The sequence below is a fragment of the Aethalodelphis obliquidens genome, unplaced genomic scaffold, assembly GCF_003676395.1.
Source record: "Aethalodelphis obliquidens isolate GAN/ISIS:26980383/991018 unplaced genomic scaffold, ASM367639v1 scaffold63, whole genome shotgun sequence".
In the NCBI taxonomy this organism is placed as follows: Eukaryota; Metazoa; Chordata; class Mammalia; order Artiodactyla; family Delphinidae; genus Aethalodelphis; species Aethalodelphis obliquidens.
The window spans coordinates 7,522,774-7,540,990 of NW_020838007.1; the positions used below are offsets into that span (position 1 = coordinate 7,522,774).

At 42.9% G+C, this 18,217-nt stretch overlaps 1 protein-coding gene across 2 annotated transcripts in view; it reads left to right on the forward strand.

Moving 5' to 3' along the window:
• L3MBTL4 (L3MBTL histone methyl-lysine binding protein 4) overlaps nt 1-18,217 on the forward strand; it is a 300,018-nt gene that overhangs the window by 8,973 nt on the left and 272,828 nt on the right. For both annotated transcript variants that reach the window (XM_027088566.1, XM_027088565.1), the window contains exon 2: nt 4,634-4,688. In XM_027088566.1, the coding sequence (XP_026944367.1) occupies nt 4,634-4,688 (55 nt within the window). The remainder of the gene's footprint in view (nt 1-4,633; nt 4,689-18,217) is intronic.

The following is an 18,217-nucleotide window of genomic DNA, read 5'->3' on the forward strand; positions in this document are numbered from 1 at the left end:
GGTCGCCGTGTGTGAGACTGAGTGACCTGGATGCCAGGGGCTGAGCGAGGCAGGCGGGGGGCGGGGTGGAAGCCCTGGAGAGCAGGGTGATGGCTGTGCAGGGGTGGAGGCCGGTGCAAGCGAGCTGTGTGGAGGACGGGCCCTGCACAGTGGGATGGGGAGGAGGGGACGGCGGGGACACCCAGCCTTCACTTTGTCCTCCATCCGCCATGAACAGCTGGCAGACACCTGACCAGTGAAGGGCAGCCGGTGCACAAACACTGGGCATTGCATTCCATTTGTTCCCTAAAACCCAGCACTGTTCCTGGCACATTAATTGCCCAATAAATATTCTTTAAATAAGTAATTAGCTCAGGGTTTTAAGATTCCTCTTTACTCCTCCCTCAGGATTCTTCTTCCATCCGAGATCTGTTCATCCAAGATATGCTTTTTCAGTTAGAAAACAAATAGAAGATAACTTAATTTTGATTAAGTCTCGATACACTCTTGACAGTTTGAGGTCTGGCAAAACACCTATGATAACTGCCGTTAACTGAGAGTCTGCATGTGGCATGTGCTTAGTAGGCTCTACCTGTGTGTCTCTAATCCTCAAAACAATTCAGTCAACAAGATATCATTACCTCCAAGTCACAATTTAGGAAACCAAAACTCAGAGAGGTTAAATCACTTGCCCAGGGTCACACAGCTGGTGAGGGGAGAAGCAGGGGCGTAAACCCTCAGCTGTCTGACTCTAAGACTTGTACAGAACAGAACCTCTTACTGTGGTTAAAACACAAAGTAGCCCAGGAAACATATCAAAACATCAGGCTTAATAAGTAAAGCATCGTGGCTCTGGTACTTGGATAGACAGGTAAACTAAAGAAACAGAAGAGGCAAATGCACCTGGGGGTTTAGTGTATAGGACACTGATCTTAGACTGATGGGAGGAGGGGGACCATCCCATAAGTGGTCTTGGGACAGGTGACGAGCCACCTGGGTAGGAATAGTGTGTCTCAACTTCACACCGTGTCCTGGCACAAATTCAAATTTGTCAAAGATTTAAGTGTAAGAAATAAACCATAAGTGTAAAAGACATAAACAAAGAAGAAGGTTTTTATGATGTGGGAGTAGAGAAGGATCTCCTATTACTCAACCATAGCAGCCATAAAAGAAGAGTTTGATAATTTTATTTCTCAAAATAAACAACAAAAATCCTTGCGTATTAAAAATACTGTAAGAAAGAAGTGAAAAAGAGAAATGACTAACCAGGAAAAAATAAATAATGCCTCTCATATTGTAGACAAAGGACTAATCTTCCTAATTTATCCAGACCAAAAGATGAGTAGTCATTCCAACAGAAAAAAATGGGCCACAGATGTAAAAAGATACTTCACAGAAAAGGAAATACAATGGCTTTTAAATATACAGTCTTCAGCTTCTTCATAATGGAACAAATGCAAATAAAACGATAGTGAGATATTATCTTTTTCATCATCATCTTGGCAAAAATCCAAAACTTTGCTATCACACCCTGTGGGCAAGGCTCTGGGAAGACGGGCCTGATCCGAGGCTGTGGGGCTGTTGAGTGGGGCTTGCTGGGCGCCAGACCTGGCAGGAAAACACAAGTCTGGTTTGACCCGGCTGGTCCACTTCTGGGAAGTCATTCTGTACATATCCTGGCACATATGCAAAACGCTCCGTGTACTGGTTTTCCACCACAGTGTTATGTGATTGGAAAAAAGATTTGAGACAACCTGGACATCCATAAACATGGAATCAGTTAAATAAATCACGAGGTATCCGTTCAGGTAACTGCAAAAAGAAGGAGTGTGCTCTTACAACCTGATAAAGACCTCCAGGGTATTTTAAGTGAAAAGAAAGGCAGAAAACAGTGCTATCTTTGTGCACAAGAACAAGAAGATAAGAAAATACATTCTCTTTTTTTATAAAGGAAACTTTGCAAGGATATTTCAGAATCTAGTAACGAAGATTTCTGGGTGGAGGTACTATACTTAGGCCAGATGAGGGAGAATGGGTCGGGGTGGGAGGGGAGTTTTCACTGTATTAATTGTTTCTCTATTTATTTTTACCTCGAACAATGTGAACTCAAAAAATAAAATAAATTATACGTATAAACTAAGGCATCTCAAGGAATCTACCATAATCAATTCTGTATGACTATATCCACAAATGGCAGCCTGATGCAGTCATCTTCAGACTTGTGGGTTTGTTCACCTCATCAATAAAGAACTTCAGTCACATATCTGGATATATATGTATTACTTGTTTATTGGAAAATTATGAGTTACTACTATACAAATTGTATTTTGCACCTTAAAGCCATAGACTAAAAAAGAAACAAAAAGTACAATATAAAAATGAAATTAGTAGTGATTAACAGTTAAAAACTAGTTTGCTCTCATGAAAATATTAATTTTTTGAAACCTTGTTTTAAAGCCTTGTGTTCCTGTTATCTGAAGTCTACTTTTTAGGTTTAGTTTTAATGGCTGTCATAGCTTAGATGACCAACCCTCTTGGTTTGTCTAGGACTGAAGGGTCCTCCAGTTATGGGACTTCAGTGCTGTGACCGGATCAGTCCCCCGCAAACTGGGACAGTCAGTTACCCTAGGCCTGGCTTAAAAAGATAAAAATGTCTACAAACAATAAATGCTGGAGAGGGTGTGGAGAAAAGGGAACCCTATTGCACTGTTGGTGGGAATGTAAATTGATACAGCCACTATGGAAGACAGTATGGAGGTTCCTTAAAAAACTAAAATTAGAACTACCATAAGACCCAGCAATCCCACTACTAGGCATATACCCTGAGAAAACCATAATTCAAAAAGAGTCATGTACCAAAATGTTCATTGCAGCACTATTTACAATAGCCAGGACATGGAAGCAACCTAAGTGTCCATTGACAAATGAATGGATAAAGAAGATGTGGCACATATATAGAATGGAATATTACTCAGCCATAAAAAGAAACGAAATTGAGTTATTTGTCGTGAGGTGGATGGACCTAGAGTCTGTCATACAGAGTGAAGTAAGTCAGAAAGAGAAAAACAAATACTGTATGCTAACACATATATGGAATCTAAAAAAACAAAAAAGGTTCTGATGAACCTAGGGGCAGGACAGGAATAAAGACGCAGACGTAGAGAATGGACTTGAAGCCACGGGGAGGGGGAAGGGTAAGCTGGGACGAAGTGAGAGAGTGGCATTGACATATATACACTACCAAATGTAAAATAGGTAGCTAGTGGGAAGCAGCGGTTTAACACAGGGAGATCAGCTCGGTGCTTTGTGACCACCTAGAGGGGTGGGATAGGGAGGGTGGGAGGGAGACGCAAGAGGGAGGGGATATGGGGACATATGTATATGTATAGCTGATTCACTTTGTTATAAAGCAGAAACTAACACACCATTGTAAAGCAATTATACTCCAATAAAGATGTTAAAAAATAAAGAATAAAATGTGAAAGAATGAAAAAATAAAAGATATGTCCCCAAAATTACAGGATAAACTGTAGGAAATGATTGTTGACCAAACGTACTAAATCCTGATACATTTTATCAGCATCATCCATCAATTATGCACAGGTTTCGTGTAATTCAGCTGCTGATTTTCATCTTCTTGGATGACAATCAGTTTGACTTGGAAACTATTCAAAAGTATTGGGCTTCCCTGGTGGCGCAGTGGTTGAGAGTCCGCCTGCCGATTCAGGGCACACGGGTTCGTGCCCCGGTCCGGGAGGATCCCACGTGCCGCAGAGCGGCTGGGCCCGTGAGCCGTGACTGCTGAGCCTGCGCGTCCAGAGCCTGTGCTCCGCAACGGGAGAGGCCACAACAGTGAGAGGCCCGCGTACTGCAAAAAAAAAAAAAAGTATTGCATATTTATACTTCCATAAGAGAGTTGAAAGCCTGTTGAGACTCTTAATTTGAAAGATCTTAAAATTGGGAAACTGTCCCTCAACTTTTAAGTGTAAAATTATTATGAGCTTTTTTACAGGGGGCATACATTTTTTTATGGCCACAAAACTATGTAAGTAAGACCCATATCTGGACAAAAGCTCTTGGAGTATCTTTGAAAAAAGAAGTGATTCTCTTAGTCTTCGCTAAATGGTCGACTTTCCTCCAGGAGTTGCTGTGAGCCTGGCCTGATGCACTGCTGGCTCCGTGGACAGAAGCTCTGCCTTCTCAGGGTCGCTTGTGTTTGTGGTTTCTTCGCAGGAATCTTTGAAGGCATTTGTCCATTCTGTGAGGGTTGGTTGGGCTAAACTTGGACCTTAACTGAGCCTCATAAGCTGTAGCAGGTGCCAGCAGGCTGCAAGCCAGGGGAGGATGGAGGGCTTGGCGGGGGCAGGGGACGCCCTTCTTCCCTCAGCCTGCCTTTGAACCTTCCTTTCTGTAGTATTTGAGCCAACAGAGAATTAAGACAATAACAAAGGGTTCCTCCCACGTCCGAATGGGTGGTGGTGTGGCACACCCCCTCTCCCCACTCCCCCTGCCGCCGGGCACTGGCTGCTGATGTAGGTCCCCTCCATTCACAGCGCTCTTCATGGCTTGGCTTCCAGCAAACAGAAAAGTCAATGTTCAGTGTTTCAAACAATTACCCAGAAACAGGGCCTAAACCACATTTTCTGTGTTCTAGGAGCAAGCTGAAGAAGAAAAGAAGCCCAGGGATGGTGTGACCCCTCTGAGTCACGGTAATTGTCACCACCCTTTACAGTTTTGCTTTATAGTGAATTACTTTTAAGGGACATTTTTATTAGATAGCTGCAGTTGGTTTAGGTTTATTAATTTAAATCTATAATAATAGTATCGCTAGTTGACAGTGTCACATGCTCCCCTGTAGACTTCATCAGTGTCATCTAAGACTTTCAAATATGTATATCAAGAAAGTCTGAAGCTCTTAACTCATTTATTTGCCTTTGAAAAAAGAACTGATTTGTAAACTTTCCCTGTGAACAAGAAAACAAACGATGCTGCTTAGTTTGTTTATAATTCTTTGTTTAAGCTTTCCCCCGATTGGTTTAATCTTCTAATGATGGCATTCGTACTCTTCTATTGGAGTCATGTTTTACAGGAGGTTGTACATTTGCTCCAAGATAAATGTCCCTCATTATGGTTTTTAATACATCCGTAGGTTTTAGATAACAGCTTTTTAATATTCAACTAATTCTCTGATGATTTAAATTTAAATCAGCAAATGCAGATGCTATTTCCCTGGAATATATATTCCCTATATATTGTGATTACTGCTATACAAGCAGGCAGCTGTTATTAAATTTTCTGTAAAATATAGTTGAATGGCCAACATTTGTGCTACTCTTGGTGGGAAAGAAGCATGTAAATTTGATAATTCTCCTCTAATGAACTTTTAAAGTACCGTAAGTATTTAACTTTCTTTCCCTCCAATAATGGAAACAACTGAAAATATCTTAAAAAATGACAAACAAGATTTGAGGTTTTTAAAGACCATATATAATGCTTAGTCTTGGCACGCAATATTGAAAATTTGTGATCTTCTACCTAAATGATTTTTAAAAATAAAAGTTGTTTTCTATTGGAAGCAAAATATACTGCTTTAAATTTCTTTTCTTCTTTTGCTGTCACCCCAAGTCCCATCATGTTCTTTGCTGAAAAAGCAAAATAGAACACAGTAATTTGACAATTATGTAACTTGATGTTCAGTTTCATTGAAATACACTCCAGTTATGCAACACTGGAATTCTAGAAATAAGTTTGGACTGTACCTGGCCCCAACAGCAGGGTTTTTTTTTTTTTTTAAAAACAATTGTTTTTCTTCTCAGAGAGAGGTTGTGATTTATTATGTTTTTGTCTCTCCCCTGCAGCTATATTTTCCACACTAATGTAAATTGTTTTAGATTCTCTTATTCTACAGTTGAAGCATTTATTCTAGGAAAAGAAAAGCAGACTTAAGCCAACAAATTAAAAATATTCAGTCCTCAAAACTAAGATTTTTTTTTAGTAATTTAGTATTTATAGTTTTCATTGTAGCCAGTTACATGTTTATCTTAAGTAGTTTTTCAGTTTTACTAGGAAATAGCTTTTTGCTGTTGTCCTTCCTTTGCCAGACTTATTTTGTAGCTAGTGGTCCATTCCCCAAAGTGTCATCCTGTGGCTTATTCTTCTCCAGATCTGACACTGGTGTCATCGCTGTTTTCCCCAGCTGTGGAACATTGCTAAATGTTTAGAAGAAGGATGAGATTTGGTTTGTGTATACAGATGCTGCAAACTGCTCGTTGAATACGAGTTGAATTATTCGAGGGGCTTTTGAGGATTTATATTTTTACTACTTTTAATGCGATAAAGGAAACTATTCCCTAAATTGCCTCCTGTCTTAGTATTATAATGGGGATCTTCCTCCTATAGTTCCTGGAAATAGTTTAATCTTTTCTGTAGGCTGCTTACTAAACAAAATAGATTGAGTCACTTACCTTAGGCCTTAAAAATAATAACAAAAGAAAAACAAAAACTGTGTACTCATACATATTTATATGTGAACAGAAAATTCTGTTGAAAAATAAACAATTTCTGTAGTGATTTTACAACAAGCAAGGCATTTCTTTGAAAATCACTGCAAACTAATTTATTGCATGCCCAATCTCTGTCACTAACACTGACCTCTGTGTTACAGATGATGAAGCTTTGAGGGGCCATTTGACTTACTTAGGGTAAAACTAGCTAGTTAGTGGTGGATCCAGGATTTGAGCCCACATCTAGCAAGTTCTAAAGCCTGTGGTCTTTCTACTTTACCTGTGGTCTTTCTACTTTACCTGTGGTCTTTCTATTTTATCATTTCCCCTTCTCTGTAGCTATTAAGACTAAGGTAGAGAAAACTGGAATCTTGCTTAGAAGTGGCATGGGAAGAGTAACTGCTAATAGTTAAAGTATTAAGGGTGTCTCATATGGCCCTCTGTGTCCTTGGGGACTGGCTGGACTAAATTTTTCTTGACATAGTCATGCCATGAGTTTAATTTTTTGGTTCTTTTGGAAACTCTCAGCTATATAATTCCTATATTATCCAAAAAATTTACCAACTGTCTTAGATACCCTTAAGAGAAGACTTGTCTCGGTAAGAATTATTTATTAATAATTATGTATGATGGAGGTTATAGAATTAGTATTGTCAATCACTATATAATCCCAGACCTCTACATTTGAAGTCTCCAAAATAAAAACAACTGATTTTTTTTTCAGTTGGACAAGTGATCTGGCTTTTTCCCTTCGTAATTTTAAGTGCTCTTTTAAACTAACACTAATATTTCTTTGGTTTAATGTTAGGACTGTGAGGTCTTTATAATCGTAAAAGCAGTAGAGGAAATTATAAAGGAATATGAGATATATATACATCCAAATTAAACTGTGTACGCCAAAGAACCTCATAATAAATAAAATTAAAGCGGAAATAAACTGGCAAGTATTTACCACAACTACAACTTGCAGAAGGTCCAAAATAGATAAAGGAAGTAGAAAAAATAATCAGGTACACTAAAATATCAGTACAAAAACAGGCAAAAGGCATTAGGAACTAAGTAATTCATGGAAGAGGAAATGAAAGTAGCTAAAAAGCAAATATGTTTAAATGTATTCAGTCTCACTAGAAAACAAAGAAAGACAAAGTTAAAAGCAACGGTGAACATTTTTTAACCTACCAAATTAACAGTCAACAAGGTGCTAATGCCCCATTGCTGGTGGGTCAGGGAACTAGCTCTCTGTAACTAGCTCTCTGTACATTGCTTCTGGGAGTATAAGTTGGCTCTATCGTTTTGGGGGACACAGTGATAGTATTTATTAAAAATGTTAAGTCAACATTTCCTTCAACTCAGGGACTCCACTTTTTGGAATTACTTAATGAAATAAGCATGAGCATTTAATTTATGCATATGATACTCATGGTACTATTTATATATGGAGAAAAGTTGGAAATAATCTAAATGTCCAACAAATGTGGAATAGGTAAAACATTGTGGTACAATTTTGTGTAGACAGTTGTGTAGTCATGTAAATGCTTTTGAAGAACTTTAAATTATATGGAAGGGAAAGCTTATGATAAAATATTAAGGGGACCCGGCCCCCCCCACCAGGAGGGATTAGTCTCAGTGATGGTTTAAAAAAAATCTCATATCTATACATGAGATAAAAGATGTTAAAAATTGTTATTTCTCAAGCTGTGAGATAAAAAGTATATTTTCTACGTTTTCCAAGTATTTTTTTTACAATTAGTAATCACGTTAGAGTCAGCCAGATATTAAAAAAATAAATTCAGAAATTCCTGAACACTAAGAAGTTCCATTTGCGGGTGGTATTGTTGGAATATCTGTTCTTAGATTTATTTCTTTTTTTGTAGGTAAACTTTTTATTTTGGATTAACTAGATTTAGAGAAAACTTGCAAATGTAGTACAGGGATAGTCCTGTATATGCTTCGCCCACTATCTTCTGAGGTTAGTATCTTACATGACCTCAGGACATTTGTCAGAACTAGGAAATTAATATTGGTATGTCAGTGGTCATTAAACTGCAGACTTTATTCAAATTTCACTAGCTTTTCTACTAATGTCCTTTTCCTCTTCCAAGATCCAGTCCAGAACGTCTCTTTGCAGCATCACCGCACACACATCTCTTTTACTTTAAAGTCTCTCATGTTGTTCTCTCATGGCCCGAGCTGGCCGGTAGCATCCAAGTTTCTTGAGGGCTCCAGTATTTTCTCCCTGGCCACCACTCATCCCGTGTCCACTCTCGGGCACCTACACCCTGCCACTCCCCTGAAGCTGCTCTTGCTTAGCTCACCAGGGCCTCAGGGATGGCGGTTAACATTTTGTGGGTTGAAGGGAACCAGGGACGTCCCAAATCAATGGACACTTTCATGCTGTTACTTTTCTTACTCTTTGGATTTCACTTAGATGTTAAAAATGAACCCGTCTTGGTCCCCTGATGGTCAGCCTGCTTCTGCTGCAGTCCCTCCTCCTGCAGCACCATCATCCACCTGCAGTCAGTCCAGATCCTGGACACACCCTGGACCCCTCCCTCTCACTTACCCAGGAGCCTGGCCACACGGTCACCACCCTTTCTCTACTCATCCTTCTTGATTTCTCTCAAGTCATATCCTCCAACTCAGAGCTGCCTCTGGTCATTTTTCTGTTGTTCACTCTTTATACCCTCTCTAACCCAACGGAAACTGAGCTGAGATCCTGTTAGTAGAGGGCCCTGGGTCCTTTCTGTAGAGTAGCATTCAAGGCTTCTCACCATCTGCACTTGCCCATCACGTGCCACCACCCGCAGTCGTTGGTTTGCTCGGCTGAACAGAACCTGCAGTCTAGACCGTGCTGTCTGAAGAACCGTTCCTTCTGCCTGGAGGATTCTTCCTCAGGCCAGAACCAAGTAGCTGGCTCTTTCAAAACCCAGTATCTCCCCTACTTGCCTTATTTTGTGTTTTTCTCCCTATTCTGTTTTCTCTCGGCATATCCTAGGGCATTTGGTTTGAAGAAATTTTTTATGTGATGCTGTATCTCTCACTTAAGTTAGCATCTTTTTTGTTTTGTTTTGTTTTGTTTTTGCGTTACGCGGGCCTCTCACTGTTGTGGCCTTTCCCGCTGCGGAGCACAGGCTCCAGACGCACAGGCTCAGCGGCCATGGCTCACGGGCCCAGCCGCTCCGTGGCATGCGGGATCCTCCCGGACCAGGACACGAACCCGTGTCCCCTGCATCGGCAGGTGGACCCTCAACCACTCCGCCACCAGGGAAGCGCCTAAGTCAGCATCTTTTAAAAAGACATACAGTCAGGTCCAATCCAGCCCATAGGAACTGTTGTTTAGTATGCTGAAGTAATGATTTACTAAAACTCTCAAGTATTAATTAGCTAAATGGCCTGAAGAAGAATTAACACAGCTTCTAAAAGTGCGTAACTACTTCCAGGGAGTAGTTTCTATGCTGGGGGATGTGGCTAATTGAGTGACTTTGAAAGATTCAGAGGGGCCCCTTGAGCATTATCCCTGCAGTCTTCTGTTAGAGTAACTGGTCTGCTTCCTGGGTGTACACACAGAGGTGCTTTCTTGCAAAATAATTACATGCCAGTGGAACTAATGTCTGCATTTTTTAAACGTTGTGAGAGATCTGTTCACTTCCACCATGGTAATTCTCTACCTAAGGAAGCATCTCAACATCAGAAAAGTGAAAACCAAATCAATTTTAATGTAGAAGATTCTTATCTTCGGATGGCATTTACAGTCATTAAATACGCAGTTAAATATTCGGCATTTGGGTATTTGAACCTAAAGAACTGCATTTTCGTTGAGCCGTGAAACTGTCACGGGAGGATGAGCAGGGGACTTCTTTCTACCTAATGAACTTTTGGGGGGAGACATCGATAACTGAAGCATCCACAGGCACTGCAACAAAAGTCCTCCTCTGTAACAGTAGTTCTCAGTGTAGGCTTCCAAGTAGTTTATTTGCTGTCAATACTGGTTTACAAATGAGCTCATCTTTGAATTTAACTGATTAAGTTGCCAAACCTCTCCTCTAGTGTTCTGTCCCTTCTGGGTGGATGAGTGGTGGTGTGTATGTATATACTCTCGCGAAGGAAAAGCACATATTTGTTTTCTTCCTGGAGTCAGTCAGTAGATGATACAATGAATGAAACTGTATAAAGTACAAGATAGGGCAAGGACCATGTTCACAAAGCCTGTCTTATAAAGACAGTTTGTATGGGCCATGTTGAATTATGTTATTTATTTATTTTTTAATTGAAGTATAGTTGATTTATTATATTGTGTTAGTTTCAGGTGTACAGCAAAGTGATTCAGTTATATACATATATATTTTTTCGGATTCTTTTCCATTATAGATTAGTGCAAGATATTGACTGAACACAGTTCCCTGTGCTATACAGTAAATCCTTGTTGCTTATCTATTTTATGTATAGTTGTGTGTATATGTTAATCCCATACTCCTAATTTACCCCTCCCCACTCTTTCCCCTTCGGTAACCGTAAGTTTGTTTTCTATGTCTGAGTCCGTTCCTCTTTTGTATATAGATTCATTTGTATTATTTTTTAGATTCCACATATAAGTGATATCATATGATATTTGTCTTTCCCTGTAAGACTTACTTCACTTAGTAGATATTCTCTAGCTTCATCCACATTACTGCAAATGGCATTATTTCGTTCTTTTTTATGGCTGAGTAATATTCCATTGTATATATGTGCCACATCTTCTTTATCCATTCATCTGTCAATGGACACTTAGGTTGCTTCCATGTCTTGGCTATTGTAAATAGAGCTGCTATGAACATTGGAGTGCATGTATCTTTTCGAATTATAGTTTTCATCTTTTCTGGATATATGCCCAGGATTGGTATTGCTGAATCATATGATAACATTATTTTTAGTTTTTTAAGGAACCTCCATACTGTTTTCCATAGTAGTGGTTGTACCAGTTTGCATTCCCACCAGAGGGTTCCCTTTTCTCCACACCCTCTCCAGCATTTATTTATAGACTTTTTTGATGATGGCCATTCTGACTGGTGTGAGGTGATACCTCATTGTAGTTTTGATTTGCATTTCTCTAGTAATTAGTGATGTTGAGCATCTTTTCATGTGCTTGTTGGCCATCTGTATGTCTTCTTCGGAGAAATGTCTATTTAGGTCTTCTGCCCGTTTTTTGATTGGGTTGTTTGGTTTTTTTGATATTGAGTTGTATGAGCTGTTTGTGTATTTTAGATACTAACTCCTTGTCAGTCACATCATTTGCAAGTATTTTCTCCCATTCTGTAGAGGTTTTTTGTGTTTTGTTGGTGATTTCCTTTGCTTTGCCAAAGCTTTTAAGTTTGATTAGGTCCCACTTGCTTGCTTGTTTGTTTATTTATTTGGCTTTTATTTCTTTTGCTTTGGGAGACCGATCTAAGAAAATATTGCTATGATTTACGTCCGAGAATGTTTTGCTTATGTTCTCTTCAGGAGTTTTATGATGTCATGTCTTATATTAAGGTCTTTAAACCATTTTGAGTTTATTTTTGCATATGGTCTTTTAATTTAGACGGTACTTTATATATATATATATATATATATATATTTTTTTTTTTTTTTTTTTTGCGGTACGCGGGCCTCTCACCGTTGCGGCCTCTCCCATTGCGGAGCACAGGCTCCGGACGCACAGGCCCAGTGACCATGGCTCACGGGCCCAGCCGCTCCGCGGCATGTGGGATCTTCCCGGACCGGGGCACGAACCCGTGTCCCCTGCATTGGCAGGCGGACTCTCAACCACTGAGCCACCAGGGAAGCCTGGTACTTAATATTTTAATTATCCTTGTTTGTCTATGTCCTGTCTTGGATTGTCATCTTTCAGTATTGTAAAACCAGCACAGTCTTTTTAAAAACCTACTGAAGTTTTTGATAATAAACTTTGTCAATTATATGTATTAAAAGAATTCTTTAATTCTATGAATCCTTTAATAGTATATGAAAGCAGACACCATCCTAAACTTTTACTTCAGTAGAGAACTTGCTGAGGAGCCTTCAGATTATTTATGCTCCCAATCTGTCCTGCAGAGGAGCCTCTACACCCTGTCATTAGGGGCCCCTAGTGGGCAGTAAGAATCTTGAACCCTGGAAAGGGGACTGAGTACCTGATTTTTAGATTGATTTAGCAGAAGAAAATGTCACGGAGCAGCACTTACTTCCAGTGGAGACGTGTGAAGCCTTCAGGCCCCGGGGGCTTCGCCGAGTTCTAAGGAGGGTGGGCCTGGAGATGTCCAGCTTCTGTCTCCTGCCCGAGTGGAACCCCATCCTCCCTCCTGCACGCTTCTCAAACCAGAGACTTTTGTTTCCTTTTGAGATTGAACCAAAGGATTCTTGCCACGAATGTGCTTTGCATTTTTAAAGTATATTTGATTTTTGTTCAGCATAATTACCTTTTGCTACTGAGATGAAAGCTGCTCCTTTGGGGGCGCTTCAGTATTCATTTGAACCTACACTATTTCATGTGAAATGTTTTATATGGGTAAGCGGCTTATTAGCTGCCTATGTTTAATAACTGCTTCCTTCACACTGTAGAGTGAAAGCATTTTTTCTTTTCCTAAATACATTAAAACTTCTTTTGGAAACTATGTCAAACTTATGGAAAAGTTGCAAGTATGGTTTAAAGAATTTTTCCCGATGATCAGAGAACAATTTGCCAGCCTGATACCTCAGATACTTCAGTATGTGTTTCCTGCAAACAAGACCACGCCTGACACGACTAGGACAAGCCATTCAAAGTGGGAGGCTCCTGCCACGCAGGCTGCAGACCCCAGTCAGCCATCAGAGCTGCCCCGATAATGCCCTTGGCAATGGTGGACCCAGCTCAGAGCACACACCGTGTTTAGTCGTCTGTCCCTCCAGTCTGGACCAGTTCCTCAGCCTTCCCTGGACTGGCAGGACCTTGACACTTGTGGAGGTAACAGGCCACTTAGTTTGTAAACGGCCCTCATTTTGGATTTGTCTGGTATTTCCTCATGATTAGATTCAGGTTCCGCATCTCCGGGGGAATATCACAGAAGCGGTGCTTTTTCTTCTGGTGGCATGACCAGTTGCACATGATTTTGATTTGTCCAGTTTCTGCTGATAACTTTTATCTCTTGATGGTGAAATGGTGTCTGACAGGTTTGTCAACTGTAAAGTTACAGTTTTTTTGAAATAAGTGTTTTACAGAGAGGTAATTAAAAGGTATAAATATTCTATTTTCACCAAATTTTCTATTTATGTATTTAATTTAATTTTTTTAAAGATTTTTTTGATGTGGACCATTTTTAAAGTCTTTACTGAATTTGTTACAATATTGCTTCTGTTTTTTGGTTTTTTTGGCCGTGAGGCATGTGGGATCTTAGCTCCCCAACCAGGGATCAAACCTGCACCCCCCTGCATTGGGGGGGTGAAGTCTTAACCACTGGACCACCAGGGAAGTCCCTATTTATTTATTTTAATGTGGACTTTATTCATTGAATTTAAATCAATTTCTGTTATTTTGACGCACAAACGGACCCCAGTTTGGTCAGTAGGGACCCCTGCAAGTTGGTTTTGGTGTTTTTGTGATGTGTCTCTGTTACTCCCTGAGTAACATCTGTTTGTGCGTTTATACACACAGAGATTTATGCATTGCATATATGTACATACACAGGCTTTCTGGCACTGTTGAGTTTTATATGTCAGTCTATCTCTGTATACTGAAATCCCTGAATTCACAGTGATACCTCCAATTCCATCCTGATCCCACAGGATTCACTCTAGTTTTCTGCATTTAAGTGTTTTTTTTTGCGGTACATGGGCCTCTCACTGTTGTGGCCTCTCCCGTTGCGGAGCACAGGCTCCAGATGCGCAGGCTCAGCGGCCATGGCTCACGGGCCCAGCCGCTCCGCGGCACATGGTATCCTCCCGGACCGGGGCACGAACCTGCGTCCCCTGCATCGGCAGGCAGACTCTCAACCACTGCGCCACCAGGGAAGCCCTGCATTTAAATATCTGAGTCTCGGTTTTTGACAGCCAGCGGTGCGGCTGCTGTTACCCTGTGTGTTTGCCTGTTCGCTCACCCTCCTCTGTATTCTGGTCCTCTCGTCGCTGCGCCGACCCCTCCCGGACTCAGGCCCCGCCCTCCGGGCTGCATCCCTAGATGCCGGGCCGGCAGCCTCTGCGGGGGTGAGGGTGTGAGACACCTTCCTTATGCTCATCGGGCTTCAGGCCCGATGCTCTGCACCAGGCGGCCCTTCCAGGGGTGCCCTCCTTGCCTGACTCAGGGTCCGACTTCCCACTCGGGGTCATCGTCCTGGGTGGTGCCCTCAACACTTTGTTCGGGATTCGCCCACCCACCCCCTCGGTGGTGACTCCCCGCCCCCCCGGGGTGGAGGTCTGTGTGCTGAGCTCCCGCTCTCCCACCCAGTGCTCCCCCACGGATGCCTCCCCTGTGCCCACGTAATGGGCCCACGTAATGGCTTTAGGACGGAGTTGTTCAGAAGGGGAGGGAGGGACAGATGGGGGAAGGAGATGGCCAGGAGGAGGAGGAAGGAGGAGGGAGGCACAAGGCCCGCCTGGAAGAGGAGGCCAGGAGGCCAGGAGCAGCCCTGAGGTGGAAACAGGGAAAAGACGGGTGAGGCAGCTGAGTGTGGGCCCTGCTCCTGTTTCCGGTGGCCATTCCCACTTCACGGCCACGGCGCATGGGTGGGTGGTGACCAGGGCTCCTGGCGTCGGGGGTGCCTGAGAGGTCCCACCCTGCCCTCTGTGCGTGTGGCATTTCCTCAGTCGCCGCCCACTTCGGACCTAAATTCCGCCGTGAAGCCTCATCCCCCCAGACCCTGCTGCCGACCCTCCCGACCCTCCTCCGCTGCATTTGGGTATCAGTCCAGAGTCGTGAAGCCCAGGGGAGAGTTCATGTGACTGTTGTGTTTTGAGTCTGGATGCCTGGGACCAACGTGGGTCCGATGCTGGGGCCTCCGGAGAACACTGGTGGATTTCTCTCAAAAACCAGGGAGAGATAGGAATCGGTGATGTACTCTTGTTGTTTTGCTAAACTTATTGATTGTTGTAGCGCTCAAGTGCAAAGCTGTATTTGTATGGTAGCTCACTTTATAGCATAGATGAATTTCTTAGAAATTCACCTGGAATGTTCATGACTAGAGTCAATTTTCTACCGATTTCCATATGCATAATTGAATCCTATTTAAAAACAAAAAAGATTTCCTCTAAGAAAGCTCCTTATTCCTAGTGCAGACACCACAGCGCAGCACAGAGAGGCTTCCCTGATGTTCAAGCCCGATGCAGCCAGGCAGGCAGCTATGGGCAGATGGCCTGGGCCTGGATACTCAGCCACGGTTTTGCCTTGAGCCCAGCATAAATGTTATATTTAGAAGTCCAAACTTTTAGTTGTTCTTTCTGAAAAATGACTTCTTTTGATTATATGAAAGGAAATGCAGAGTGTGCGGTTAGACTCAGAATTTTGGTTTTGCCACTTAACCGTGTGACTTCCAACAAGTTATTTAACTTCTCTAAGCCTCAATTTTCTTCCCTGTGAAATGGGAATAGTAATATCTCTTACCCCATAAAATTGTCAGGATTAAGTGAGAAAATGTTTATAGAGTGTGTTTGGCTCTTGGTAAATACTCAACAAATGTATTCTTCTTGAACAGCTTAAATCGGGAATTTATGTATTAGTCTTAGTAATTTCAGGTTCTTTTTATATAGTCCCATAGTTTGCTTAGGAGATTCCTAAGGGACTGTTTTAAAATTATTTACTCTAGAGGATTAGCATTAGGTGAAGCACTCTTAAAAAAAAATTGTCTTTATCCTACTTAAGGAAGAACTTATTTTTTTAAAGGAATAGACGGGTATGAAGTTTAAACCTTTAAAAACTCATCTGGCTTTTCTTCCGTTACCTAGCTGGAAACAGCACAACATGGTTCTCCCAAGCCTTTCCTACAAAGCCTCTTTGAGATGTAGCAATGTGTAGAAAATAATTTTTTGGAAAAGCACCATCAATAAACACAGAAGATTTTGGCCAGTATTTTGTGAATGTTGCAATGGGAATGCAGAGCCTGGGGACATGATAACAGCATTGGGTTTGGTCTTCAGTAAGTTGGGCAGATTTAGAAGGTATATAGGGTTATACACATAGACAAACTTTCAGAAAATTTGACCGTACAATTATTTGGGGATAAAGGGATCTTATATTTGATTTAAAGTCATTCTCGTCTTGGCAGAGCCCACACCCAGCGGTCCTAGAGGGATGAACACGCTCACTAGCTGTATGGCTGGCCTGCCCGTCAGGTGCCCACGCCGACCTGGGCAGCCCCCTCTATGCCTTGTTCTTTTCACTTCCTGTGAGCTCTCTGCCAGCAGGGCGGTGGCTTCTGCTTCTGGAATATTTCTCCAGTCTGCTACTCTTTTCATCTTCCTTAGCTGGCAGTCCTTACTCTTCTCCCCGCCCCTCCCTCCCTTGCATTTCAACGTAAAGCCCCAAGTTGTGAGGCCCAGAGGAAATCCACCTGCATCCATGCTGCCATCCGTCGCCTGGATGTCCCCACCGATGTCCTCAGACCTGTGCTCGAGATGACCTGACCCACCTCATCCTGTCCACACGTCCACCCTGCTTTGCTTGAAACCTTTCAGATGCCTCCTGTTGCCTGGTGGATAGGATCCGGGCAGACCCTGCTGAGGCCTCACACACACAGACTCTGCCCTTTCCCCTCCTCGGCCTGGTCTCAGCTGTGTGCCCACTCACCCCTCATGCTCCGGCAGCGCTGGCCTTGTTTCCTGGGGTGCTGCCCCAGTGCCCCACGCCCGCTGTGCTCCCTGCCTGTCCCTCTAGGGCCACCTTTGGCCTGATCATTGTGTCCATGTGTTGCTAATGCCCGCTGACCCTTGGGTTTGGGCTTTTGAGCCGCGTGTCAGGAAGGCTTCCCTTCCTGACCCCTGGACTAGGCCGGGCGGTCTGTTCTGTGCTCTCAAGGCCCTATGTTCTATAAAAGCACTTGGTTCATAATTGTATTTTGGATTAATTCTCCATTAGGTTTTAATGCTTGAGAGTGAGGCCTCATGCCTGTTTTTGTCCGCGGTTGTGTCCATAGAGCCCAGCACATAGTGGGTCCTCCATACGTGTTTACAGAAGTGACCAGAGAAAGTGGTTGATGAGGCCAGGAGCTGGGGAGGCCGGTGGGGAAGGACCGTGGGTGCTGTGCTACGCCATGTGGACGTCAGGACTTGGGCTGTCCCTGGAGAGGGCTGGAGTGCGTGTGGGCAGAGGAGGGGGTGGAGGGAGCCGGGTGCCCACGAGACAGGCCTGCTGGGCTCTCACAGGCCAAGCAGACTCCACAGATCCCAGAGGGCGGAGCCTTGGGACCGCCAAAGCCAGTGTGGTTGCTGCTCACTGACCTTAGAAACACGGAGGTTGCACTCGAGGGATGAGGCTGGGCTTTCGTGTGGAGACTGAGGGTCTGCGGAACATTCCAGGGGTTTGGTGAGAAGGGTGGAAGGGATCGTCAGGTGTGTAGGTAGTGGTGAACCTGTGAGTGCAGGGAGACCTCTCTGGGGAGTACGTTGAGCAGAAGGCTGAGGATACCCGCCCTGCCGGGAGAGGAGGAGAAGCCAGCGAGCGTCTCAGATGGAGCCCCCAGAACCAGGGCCAGGACCCTGCACAGAACTCTGGATGCACACTTTCTACGCAGAATGGATCGGTCTCTGTGATGGAG